Below are 13772 nucleotides of genomic sequence, written 5' to 3' on the forward strand. Positions count from 1 at the left end.
CATGTTTGTAATGAAAGGGATAGTCAGCATTATGTTTTACAAACGACGTGGATATGTAGTAATGAAGCCGTGAGTAATTAGGATATGTATGAACCGGCCGAATTTATAAATGTCGATTTTCACTGTCGAAATTTTTTTTAAATAATTAAACATGTCACAAAACCATTTGCTTAATTAAAATTTTACAAGAAAAAACCTGTAAATTTATTTTTTTTTCCACAAAAAGAGACATTGCTTGTATAGGGGGTTGCAAAAATATGCTGTATTTTCAATAGGAATAAAATTATAACATAATTTTCAAGATATTTAAAGATGTGTGGAATCTAACGTAATATTATAAATGCGAAAGTTTAGATGGATGGATGTTTTTTAGAGTTTATATCCTAAACGGTTTAACGGATTTCTTTGCAAGGTACAGATGTAGAGGATAGTCTGGTAGAACACACAGGATACTCACTTTTGTTTTTTTTTTTTAATTCCACGCGGACGGAGTCGCGAGTGAAAGCTAGTAAATAGTAATTTTTCTAGGACCTATCATCGAACTACGCATCTTTAGTTAAAAATTGATGGTCATATTTTCGACCAAGGAATTTTTAGTTGTACATTTCATCCTGCACATCCTGTATATTATTAGTTAATAATGTAACACATTAAAATTGAATTTTCTTCAATCCATCAATTTTACGTATGTTGAACGATAATCCTCTTGTATCGATAATCTAAATTAGTTTCTAATGTAATTTACCGCCTCGTTCGTACTAATTCATTTGAGTAGCGAACTATAATTATTATCCCCTGTATAATTTATAGGTTATTTAGTTGATGGATATAATATGGTAAAGTTTAATTAAAATCCATACAAAATACTTCGTTATGCAACCTGCAAATATCGGCGAAGAAATTCAAAGATGTGTGAAGTCAAAAAACCCGCAGTGAGCCTTTGTGTTTGACTATGGCCTAGTCACTCCTAACTTAGGGTAGGCTCCGAGCCTCTCGGTGGGGACGTATAGTGAGCTGGTGATGATCAACACACACCTGTGGTATAATTTATTTTATAATAAATATTTACTATTTACCATGGGTGTGTGTTGTTAAAAACTTATTCATTTGGAAGAAAAAATTGTTAAACTGACATTATGTATGCTTGCTTTATGGATAATTAACCGATTTTACTAGAGATCTACTAGATTCAGTTTATTTATTCAATTATTTCAATCATTCTATTAATTTCGTTTTTGATTAACAAACATTGTATATAGTTATGGATAAGTTGTATTTTTTTAGCACTAATTGTGATGTATTTCTTTGTTTTCTTTATGTAGACAGTTAATGTTTTGTAATAAACTGATGGAGAGCAATGCTTCCGAGATGTATATAGTATAACTATATTAAGTCGGTATATGTGAAAGGCCTTCGTAAGTGGTCCGTATTCGCAAAGGTTTCACTTATCGATCATTTACATTTGATGGATGACCATTAAGGGTATACGAATATAATATTATTTTCCACTTTGTATTAAAGTTATGTAATAAATATTGAAAATGGGTGTTTTAATTTTATTTTTATAATAAAAGGGGGCAAACGAGCGGCGTGAACACCAGTCAACGACGCCCATGGACATCCGCAAACCAAAGGAACTACAATTCCGTCTTATATTTAGGTTTTTAGCTTTTTCTATACTATTATAATAAAGGGTAAACACTCACGTCTTCGTTGCCTAAGATCTCAGCAATTACAGCATATTTTTGAAAAATTCCTTTTTTTAATAAAAAGCCCTGCTATTAGGTCACGCTTTAGGCTATAGATTTTCACGCCATTAAACTTAGGGGGGTAAATATTTTGGATAAAAACCCTAATGAGGGAAAGAGGCCATAAGTTGCTGCCAACATCAAGGAAGTAAGATTGCCATAGTAAGGTAATTGGTATTTTGACATATGCAATGTAGAATTTGACAAATACAAACAATAAATTATAATTTCTTGCGGATGAAGCCGCACGCGAACAGCTAGTATTTAATAATGTATTAGTACTGACTATCCTGTACGGTTTCAAATGCAAGAAATTATAAGAACTTTATTGTTTACTAGCTTTCGCCCGCGATTCCATCCGCGTGGTATTAAAAAAAACAGAAGCAAGTAACCTATGTGTTCTTCCAGACTATGCTCTACATCAATGCCAAATTTCATACAGATCTGTTCATTCGTTTAGGCTACAAACTCTAACAAACATCCATCTATCCATCTAAACTTTCGCCTTTATATTAGTAAGACATTTATGAAGTTCTCAATTGCTAACCTTTCTTCCTTAATGTTGGCAGCTTATAGTTTATAGTCCCAATCCCACGTAAGTGTTTTTTCAAATTTATTAACCCCCTAAGTTTGATAGTGTGAAAATATATAGCCTAAAGCGTGTCGCAAATGTAAGGTTTTTTACTAAAGAAAGAATTATTCAAAAATATGCTGTGATTGCTGTCATCCAACGGCAGGAAGTAGTGTGTGTTTACGCTTTATTATATTAGTATAGAAGTATAGACTAAAGGTTTTATTAACGGAAAAATATTTACTAAGAAAACATAAATTTTTAGAAGCATATGACCTATGTTAGAGTTGAAACCAATATGTCTTGTGCTGAAAATCTGATTGCAGCGTTGAGACCGGAAGTGCCAAAGGCGTTTCCGGTGTTGACCCGGCGACTGATGTCAACAGACATTTAGGTTAACACACAATAAATATATATAACTACCTTTTGTAGGAACTTCGTCCAAATGGTATTTAAAAAAAAATTCGTAAGTGTGTTCTTTTAGAGTATGCCTTACATCTGTGCATTTCATCGAGATGCGATAAGCATTTTTGGAGATGTATCCATCCATCCATACATAGTTTAGTATGTATCCAGACAGAAAGTATGGTTGAATGGACATTCGAAGAATTTTATTTCAATAAGGTCAATTTTACAACTGGCACCATAAAACATATTTAGCATGTATGTTAACTGTTTTGGTTTAAATTACGGTAGGAAATAAACATAATATTTAAGGTACTCTAGTTTACTCGAGCGTGGGAGCAATATAATGACGTCATAGTTCACTAATCGCTACACGTACCGTCAATGTCTGAAGGCAAATTGCGGCGTATTCGATAAATGGATTCAATCAACGAACGCCCCGTTGCCCGGTGAGATTAATGGTTCAGATAGGACACAAGTTACACATATTCACCTCAGTGGTGACTAAAGTTAGTCTTGCTTTGTACTCTGTATGACAACTTTACCTATCTATTCTAATATAATGAAGCATAAACACACACTTCTTTGTTGCCTAAGATGTAAGCGATCACAGCATATTTTGAATAATTCTTACTGTTATAAAAAGCCTTACTCTCGTAACACGCTTTAGGCTTTACGCTATTAAACTTAGAGGGTCTATGAAATGAAAAAAAACCCTTCATGTAGGATAGGAACCATAACCAACAAGTCAGCAACATTAAGACAGAACATTATTATGATACTAGTAAATTTGACAATTGCAATTGAGAATTTCATGCGGATGAAGCCACACGGGAACAGCTAGTATATCTACAAAAAATTATTAATTTCTCCTATAAGCAGGTACTGGTGTCCAAACTAGGGTGATACCCTGTGTGATGATAGATCTATATTTACGAGTACTATAACCATGATACTTCTTAAGATAAACTAATTACCAGAAAACTGATGAATACCAGACTCGAGAGATCTCTATTTTTGTGTAATGATCGCAATAAAACACTGATATCAAGTCCAAGGTGTATAATTGACTGACAAAATATCCTTTAGTGTGAGGTACTTTTACATATAAGTTTTCTAAATACATCTCAATTTGTATAGACGGTTGCTTAGAAACGATAGCTTTTGCTTCATTCCGATTTAAACGCATCAGTTGTAGTTCCTGTTTTCCTTATTAATTCGAATTCTCATCACCAAGACTGCAACCTACAGAGCGAATGGCGCATATACAGAAAATACTACACTTTATAACCTGTCCATTTAGTAGAGGTCAGTGCCTGAGTCTTTTTAAAATCTCCACTGACAACCTTAATTAAATCGATTGTCTCTTGTCATCTTACCTAATGTTTTTATCTAAGCGGTATCTTGATTGCCAGTACGAATTGCTATGAACTCTTTACTTCTACCAAAGAGGTTAGATGAATAAAAAATCATCTGTTTCTTATTCCCCGCACTAGATATCATATATATTTCATCGTTCATGACACAGATCCTTGTCGAAGCAATTTATTATTCGTGTATGGAGAGCAGGCTGATATTAATCTGTCTCCAGAGTGTACTATCGTGCCCGCAATTTGTATCAATATTGGCCTAGAACATTGCATTCACTTCCAACTGATAATTGATGTTTCATTTCAAACATTTGTATTTAAACTAGCTTTCGTCCGTGACTCCGACCGCACAGAATTAAAAAGTAAGTAGACTATGTTTTCTTTTAGACTGTCCTCTACATCTATGCCAAATTTCATCGAAATCTGTTCAGCAGTTTAGGCTACAAACTCTGACAAACATACATACATCTAAACTTTCGCCTTTATTTATAAAAACAAGATATATACGATCTAGGAGTATTTTCACAACAGGATACCTATTTGAATTTCAAAGACTAGAACCTTCCCCTTAAAGTATCTCAATGAAAAAAATAAAGTAGTAACTACATAAATTATATAGATAAAAATTACTAAAACAACCACAGAAACTATAATATTTTAATATTTCTTTCATCTTTATATGTTAGAAAATTTCTATCAAAAAGCTATTTTTATCACACTAAAGCAAAGGCGGGCCGTGTTGCTAGATTTAAACAACTAATAAGACATATTTTCATTAAATATTCAACAGTGTTGCCACTTTCTAGAGTATTTAAAGCAAATAGTTGTCACTAAGGTAATGGCCAAACTTGCAATCGTAAACGAGAATGAAACCAGAATTAATTGCTTGTTTAAACTACAATTAACACGATCTGCTTAAAATGTAACCGAAAATGTGTTTCATTTAGTGGCAACAATTAACGTTTTTAATTAAAAATATTACCTGAACTTCTTTTTTCAAATTTTAATCAACACCAGCTCGTGAGCTAAATTACTTTATTCGGGATTTTTCAATAGTAATCTATACTGATATAATGAAGCGTAAACACACACTTCTTTGTTACCTACGATGTAAGCAATTACAGCATATTTTTGAAAAATTCTTTTCTTAACAAAAAGCCCTACACTTACGTCACGCTTTAGGCTATATATTTTACGCCATTAAACTTAGGGGGTAAATATTTTGAATAAAAACCCTAATGTGGGAAAGAGACCATAAGTTGTTGCCAACATCAAGGAAGCAAGGTTGCCATGGTATAACATCATGTCATGTCATTTTGACATTTGTAAATTGATAATTTCACAAATGTAAACAAAAAAATAGTAGAATACGCCTTAACAGATGCGTGAAAAACAAAAGCGAAAAAAATGGATTCTTACCAGCGACTAAAACGACAGTGTAATATGTAACAATTTCTTAAAACGATATACAAAAGGAAAGTTTGTACCATAACAAAATAGTTGTATATAATATACGCAAAATTAAGCTTTACGAATACAACTGTTCATCTTAAAACTTTGAACATTTTAGTACAAATGTAAGCACAAAGTAAAGAGCTAAACAAAGTATTACAGCTAGCTTGCTTTAACGTTCCTTGTTGTTATTGCAAGTGCTTTGAAAATTTTAATTAGAAGATTTACTTTTAAACGAAAGGTATGGAAATAGTTGATACAGCATTAAGTGGTCATTGTGTCGATATAATACTTCAAGCGAAAACTTTGTGTCGAAAGTGTTAAAACCTATTTTATCAAAAATAAAGAAAGTCTTGGTATAATGTTTACGATTTTATATCAATCACTTGTCACTTTAGGGCTCAGTTAAGCGACATACAAAAAGGCCTCCAAATTACTATCACAAACACCATTAATTTCTCTCAGCGCCCCAGTAATACTTAAACAAAAGTGCAATCCGACTCGAAGGACCAATGTAAAGGAATGGACTTTATATCTTAGCTAGTTTGTAGATAAATTAAAATGTCCTGCAGTTGAAAGATTTAATGGGTAATAGTTACAAGGTCAAATAAGGTAATTTAAAAGTATATGTTGTGGCAGCTTAGAGCGCAACTGCCCGGCCCCTCCGCGCGTCTTTCCCCACCAGTTTTGCAGTAGGACGCAATAGATGGCACCGCAAAAATCCCGCCCAAGACACTTGTAAAGCTAAGACCGGCTTTGCCACGAGTCACACTAATTTAGTAATCAATATTATCTAAACTTTATTGAATTAAATGAAGGAAATCTAAAGCGATCTTAAACTTTGATCTCAAACGAAACATGTACACAAACCTTAATCTTCGATTAGTTTAATTGACCTGCAGAACTTGAGCTTGACCGGATCTGTTTGCTTTCAATAAAGTTTATCAAACTGTGATAATTCTGTTACAGGTTGATATTTGTACGTACATACGTGACCGCAAACTTCGATATATGTACAATATATCCATATAAACCGGACGCCAACACATTGCGAGCGGACGATATTACGGTCCGTCGAATCGCTCACTAATGATGAATTTCCGAGCCCTAAGGTTCTATCATGAACATTTGTGTGTGTATTTTTATGTTCAATAAACCAATGTTTGACCACGATTCTGATGTTGTGATGTGGTCGAAAGGTACGAGGTAAGAAAATACCTACTCACTTTTAAAGGCCCCGACGTAAAAGACGGAATAATTGACGTGGGTAACTTATTCTAATTACAGTACAAGGATGACTTAAAGTTCTTCGTTTTACAGTAAAAGGATGACCATGTCTAAACTTCCGATAGTAAAATGATGATGGACGAATTTCATGTAATGTGAACATCGTATAGTCGTCGACTTTATTGCACTTTAGGCTAGGTAAGGGCGCTGCACAAATCTAATATAAACGTCGATGGTGTTGCGAAAACTTTCTCATCAATATTCGTGATTAACCCCCAGTATTCTTTATTGTAATCAAATTATTATGTTAGCTTACAAGCGTATTTATAAATGAAACAAAGTATTATTGGAATCTTTATTGCTATATAAGTTGTTATTTGACGTTTTCATTGTTTTTTTTATTTTCCTCCTCCTATACCAGCGACAACAACTATACGGAGTCCTGGTATTAAGGCAACCGACCAGAGCGCCTAACATAAATTTTCTGGCAGAAACTTTTTTTTACGAGTTTTATTGCAGTTAGACGACGCAGTAAATATCTTACTAAAGGCGCTGGTAATATTACAATCGACCTTGAATAAATTGATACATTGAATTGTACTTAATATAACCAACAATAACTATACCCGCAGTCCAGGCCTTAGGGCAACCACCCAGGGCGGCTGACAGAAATTTTCTGGCTGAATACTTCCTCCTACATATTTTATTGCAGTTAGAGAGCGCCAGAAATGTTACTATCGGTCCCGAATCAGTGAATACATTGAGTAATTAATATATTTAAACTAGCTGTTCCCGTGCGGCTTCATCCGCGGGAATTTATAAAAATTTTATTTTGTTGTTTACATTTGTCAAATTATCAATTGTGAATGTCAAAATACCAATTACCTTACTATGGCAATCTTGCTTCTTGATGTTGGCAGCTCGTATCGTATGGTCTCTTTCCCACATTAGGGTTTTTATACAAAATATTTACCCCCTAAATTTAATGGCGTGAAAATATATAGCCTAAAGTGTGACGTAAGTGTAGGGCTTTTTATTAAAAAGAAAAGAAAAGAATTATTCGAAATACGCTGTATTAGCTGACATCTTATCAGCTAGCAACAAAGAAGTGTGTGTTTACGCTTTATTATAATAGTAAGTAAATATAGATAAAAAATTTCCATAACAGATGCATTACAATCGCACGTAGAGCGACTCATGTAATTACTTTTGAAGTAATACGAAAGTCATATTCAGTAAATTGTTGGCGGATTTACGTTCATTATTTGAAAGCGTGTTCGACATTTTCACAGAAAGAGTTTTATTTCATTACGCGAAGTTTAATTCAGCGTCGCTAGTAATGAAGCACTGGCTTTCATTTGTTAAAGTATCATTACATTTTTTTGCTATCGAATCAATGATAAATTTCATTCACAGATTTTTTAGAAAGTATATGGTTTTGATGCTTATTTTTTATATAATAAGGTGGCTAACGAGCAAGCCATCTAAATCCGCCAAAATGACGAAGCAACCCCTGCCCATAGACATTCGCAGTAACGGATGCGTTGCCTTAATCGATGTTGGAAGAAACGCACATAAAAAGAATATTTATCCAACCTATGCGTCTCTTCCAGCGTTAGATCCACGTTCCCCATCCCATCGTTTTCGTATAAGAAAAAGGATGAGAAGGAAAAGTAAGTAAAGTTGAGTATCCGACACAATAGACATTTAGATTTACCGATAGTATTCCATTTTACTACACTCCTTGCTTTAAAAAAAAATTAAAACTATATAACGACTGCCATACTGCGACTGGATCAAGTATTCCTTACATTAAAGCAGCGTAGGCGATTAGTAATGAACAATCATAGCATGGACTTCAATTTGCTGTTAGCCGACTTTTTTATACGTGACGACTCTAATCTTGGTTTATTCGACTGCAAAAGATATAGTACTCTTTCTTTGGTGTTACCAATCTGCTATCGTATCAGTGTTATAACGCTACCAATATACGAAGTGTCAGTGGAATAATACCGAACTTGTTAACACAATGTAAACATAGATTAGTCGTGTTCGAGTTGCAACTATCTATCGTAGTCCATGTTGGCGGGTAGCCAAGCCTAGATAGCGAATCTGGGTCTAAATTATGACACTTGCGGTTCTAATAATTTAATTTCTATTTGATATTAAACACTGCTAAAGGTAGCAACCCTTTTATTTTTTAAAAAGATATACACATGAACATATATACGTCTTTTCATAGAATGGGTCCGTTAAAATGTTACTTTCTAAAAACAAACTACTATAATAGAAAAATAGTTTTTCAATCCGAAATCCGAATAAAGAACGTCGGTGGCTCATGGGTTTGAGCACTTGATTTGTAATCCACAAGTCCTGGGTTCGAATTTCGAAATGCAATGTGATCGATTTTTCCAATTTCAATGTACATAATTTACTTGACGTTCTTACGGTGAAGGAAAACATCGTTATGCCTGCACATATTGGCCAAGAAATTCAAGATATATGTGAAGTCGATCCGCGCTGAACCGGCGTGGTTGACTATGGCCTAGTCACCCTAATTTAGGTTATGTTTTGAGCCCCTCAGTGTGGACGTATAATGAGCTGGTGATGATATTTTCTAATCCACTTATTACTAGTTAAAACAGCAAATAAAACCATCAAATTTCAAATAAACGATATAAATATCTTTATAATATTAAACAACATTATATCTAGGTCTAGGTACGAACGGCACGGGATTCGAATCCGGGGACAGCAGTAAACGCACGTTAACATTAGCCCTGCGCCATCGGTTCCACATCACGTAGTGATCCTTCCACAGAAGGTACACAGTGACAGAGTAACCACAAAGCACTATCGCCATAAAGAAATCCATAGCCGTTTCGGTGATTCGATGAGAAATGCCTGCAAGAATATCACCAACTATTACAAAATAACGTGTACTTTAATTATAGCACGATAAACAACTGAACGAAAGAACTATATATCAGCCAGATATAAACACTGCTATACAAGACGTTAACAATTCCTTTCCCTGTACACTGAATTCTTTCTATGGTATTTCTACTCCATCTGAAAGGTTCCCACGTGTCTAAAAATCTAAAGACTTCTACTACATAATTAATTTGTCAGATGATTGAAAGATTTCTGATACCATAAGCACAATTGAGACCAAAAATCGATAGCAAACAGAAAGGTAAAACTAAGAGTAGAAGAAAAAAAAACTAAAAAAATAAACAAAAACCAACCTTCGTCTTTTCTAGCACCTGGATCGAGCTTACCAAATTTGTTGCCCTCAATAACAAAGTATTGAGTGCCAACGATGCATACCGCTAGAAGACCGGCTGTGACCGTTGATAGCAGCCAGAATATAAGGCAGTCGGACTGTAGGAAAAAATAATAAATTAATCAAACGACATAGCCTTAATGCGGTGCAAATTGTCGAAATGGGCAAAGTGATAAAATACTACGACCTGACAACAAAAATGACATAATAGAAACATTATTTAAAAATGTGTTCTGACTATACATGCCAAATTTCATCGAGATCCGTTCAGTCATTTAAGCGGTCCATCCAATATTCGCATTTATACTATTAGTTAGAAGTAAGATAAGCATGATAAGAGTTCTGGCAAATCATAACTTTCTTTAATAGAAGAAGAGGATATGAAATAATGGTATACGCAAAAAAGGCAATATTCTTAGACATAGCAATACATCTGTATGTTCACAAGTCTACAAACACTAGAGAATTCCTGGAATTCTCAGAGACCGAAATCTCTGTGATACCAATCACCATGATACGTTATAACATTGCTTCTAGCACCCTCAATTCTGTCGCTTTGTAACGATATCGTTCTCAACAATTGTCAAATATCACTTAATTCAAGTGGCAAAGGAAAATTATATCGCAGTATTGGTATTGCTGTAAATCAAAACAGGTTGAAACCTGTCTGATTCATTAGTCTGAAACTAATTATATTTTATTATCAAACTCCATTCTATTATCAGTCCAAAATCTGTTTGTTTTCTTTTATTATCTAATCAATTATCAAGTTTAAAAAGATTCCGAACAATAAATAGTAGGCACCTGCAAATGGCTCCTGTTTCGAGGATTGCCAAACCACAGCCGGAGAGCCTGGAGTACTGTGTACCGAGGCGTGCGAATTGCCGGGTAACTGAAACATTTACCAAACTATTAAATAAGAGGAAATCTTGGACTAAAAATTGGAAATAAATAATTTGTCATGGTTAATGTCTACCATTTTTATTTATTTAATGATCACGACAAATCTAGTAATTCAAAACAGATCCGCTTTCTATTATTAGTACGTTCTATTTTCTATTATTTATTAAATTTAGTAAAAAAAGGTATAAACCATATATTATAAAGAGAAAACATTTGTATTTTTGTATGTATTGAAATGTAATTATATGTATTGTTTCACCGTTAAAAAGTTACGTTATAGCTGAGTAATACAGGCTATATTTTTTTAACTTCACTCGGACGAAGTCACAAATAATAGCTATTATCTAATAGTTCGAGGTTATTACAAAACATCCACTACTGGTAACAATTCTAGTTCTCATCATTAATCTTACTCGATCCGCTTCGTACATTATCCGATTTAAAAAATTAAAGTGATATTAATGTGTTGTACCTGAAGCCACAAAGTTCGCAATGGTTTCTGCCAACTTGATTTAGCCACCTCTCTAAGCAGGATAAATGGACGTTCGCTAGAGATCCCTTGCAGTTGCAGGGAGAAATCAACCTTTAAGTAATGGTTTGATTAATTACGAGTACACTAACTACTGAGTTTAATACTAAAGTAACGACATAAACTTTAGCCTACCTTTCGCGTCCTTTCGTCATACAAATTCGACAAACATTTGAACCAATACTGGACAGAGAATCTCTCGCCGCTAAACCAAAATCAGATTTCTCTGATAGATTTCCTGAAGTCTTCTTTTTGTATCCTTCTATTGTTTTTGACTGTTTTATATCAATCAGATTTGCGTTTGGTACTCTTACTTCGTTAGTTACATTAACAACGTCAATAACTTGTGTTGGTGGACTTTGGAATCGTTGTATTTCTGGAGTTGGTTCAGTGATAATAGAACTTATTGCGGTGTGAACATTTTGTACATTCGGAACTTCTACTAAAGCTAAGTTTTCAGTATCTTTAGTGAAACAGGAAGCTACAAATTTCTTTAAATCCAAAAACGTTGCTGGTTCACATCGGTCGGTATTTTCAGTTTTGGTCAAATTAGGTATTTTAAGGTCTTTGAAATTTATGTTTTTAATTGTTTCATTGGTTGGTGTAAAACTTAGTGATGACAATTTTAAAGCATTTGCAACATCCTGTGTTGTTATGAATTGTCTTAAGCTGTGTTCAGATTTAGATTTCCCTGTTATTGGTTGGTGAATACTTTTTTGAGTTTGTGGTATTTCTCCCGGCAATGGTGTAAATCTTGAGGGTCCCGCATCATCAGTCGCTTGGCCCAATTGTTTGACTTTTAGTTTATTTTGTTCATTTAATCCTTTGTCCTTTTCATCTTCTTTATTGATTTTATTTTCTTCATCCATTAACAGTTTTCTTGCATTAGTATTTACTATTTTATAGAAATGTTGTGATAAAACTAACTTTAAAAATTGTAATTTGACAATTAATTTTGACGTTTATATTTTTATCAAAATTAATGTTTTTATTTAACCTTCTTGAAGTTGTTTATAAAAAAGAGGTTTAACGTGAACAAATTCTAAAGAATTGCACTACGATAATCTGTTGAAATGTAGTATTTCACCTGTTTTCTTCTGTCTTACTAATCTTACTTACTTATATGCTCTTTGTTACTAATATTGAAATGCGAAAGATTAGATGGTATATGTTTGTTAGAGTTTGTAGCCTAAACTGCTGAACGGATCTCTATGAAATTTGGCATATATGTAGAGGATAGTCCGGAACACATAGGCTACTTGATTTTGTTTCTTTTAATACTACGCGGACGGAGTCGCGGACGAAAGCTAGTTTATAAATATAAGTATCTTGTTAGTAAACTTTCTAGTGGCATCTTACTTTTTTAAAATTGCATTGTTATCCTTTACATTCTTGAAGGTATGAAAGAAGAACCAAATAAATGCATCAGAATTGGAATAACAAATATCTAGGTTATGTTCAAAATTAACAACGTAGTGTATCTTCCAGAGTAAATTAACCAGCGTAATTAGCCGGTGTGTAATTAAAGTCAGGAGTGTCTCATTACTCTCACTGCCATTTAACTTTTGTTCCATTTCTAAATAGAAATACATGTATATCATGACCTAGTTTTTGATGTCATTTACAACATTTATTTCAACAATATATCACCAGCTCTCGAAGTCTACGTTGAGGTGTTCGGAGTCTATTTTTTTTTTATTATTATTTGTTAAGCTAGCGCTTGACCACGATCCCACCTGAAGGAGGTGACGATGCATTCGAAATATCCTTTGAAGGCCCCCACGTCATATTTTCCAATCCTTTGCAGTGCGCACAAAGAACGATGATTGAAACTTTTTCGTTCGAACTCGCGGAGTATCAACTACGAAAGGATGGAATTCGGCCGTATGCCTGAACGTCCGGTAGTAGAAAGGGGAGGGGGGGGACTATCCTAAGCTAGAGGTGATTATGCCATAGTCAACTACGTTAGTCGACTGCTTGTTGGTAGAATTAAAACTCTTAAACAGAATTTAATGTACCATTAGCTATTCATCATAAACCTGCCCTTGTCCCTACGGAGAGTCGGCACAGTGCTGCTCTTCCATACAACTATCAGCCATATCTGAATCCACTTCCTTCTTAAGCATATCCAATTTTATGTATCACGAGCTGTTGCCCGCAACTTCGTCCGCGTGGTATTAGAAAACATACGAACTATCACTCGGGAACCGGACATTTCTCGGGGATGAAGCTTATCCCATGTGTACTCCAGACTTTGTTTTATATCTGTGCCAAATTTCAA

General features: G+C 34.2%; 1 protein-coding gene across 1 annotated transcript; it reads right to left on the reverse strand.

Annotated features, from left to right (window-relative positions):
• Nucleotides 1–9435: 9435 nt before the first annotated feature.
• Nucleotides 9436–12445, reverse strand: LOC106110596 (E3 ubiquitin-protein ligase MARCH1-like). The gene is made up of 5 exons (XM_013292478.1): nt 11627–12445; nt 11435–11545; nt 10864–10951; nt 10022–10157; nt 9436–9677 (listed from the first exon to the last, which is right to left on the reverse strand). Exons 1-5 carry the CDS (start codon nt 12358–12360, stop codon nt 9469–9471), a joined length of 1278 nt encoding a protein of 425 aa, XP_013147932.1. The 5' UTR covers nt 12361–12445; the 3' UTR covers nt 9436–9468.
• Nucleotides 12446–13772: the final 1327 nt, after the last annotated feature.

This window comes from Papilio polytes, unplaced genomic scaffold, assembly GCF_000836215.1.
Source record: "Papilio polytes unplaced genomic scaffold, Ppol_1.0 DF824225.1, whole genome shotgun sequence".
Lineage (NCBI taxonomy): Eukaryota > Metazoa > Arthropoda > Insecta > Lepidoptera > Papilionidae > Papilio > Papilio polytes.

Excerpts from the sequence above, each read along its gene's own strand:
- LOC106110596 (XM_013292478.1), bottom strand. The coding sequence starts at position 12,360 with ATGGATGAAGAAAATAAAATCAATAAAGAAGATGAAAAGGACAAAGGA. Across the intron at positions 10,158-10,863 it reads GAAACAGGAGCCATTTGCAG|TCCGACTGCCTTATATTCTG; the intron begins GTGCCTACTATT and ends TTTTTCCTACAG. Across the intron at positions 9,678-10,021 it reads AGGTGCTAGAAAAGACGAAG|GCATTTCTCATCGAATCACC; the intron begins GTTGGTTTTTGT and ends ATATTCTTGCAG.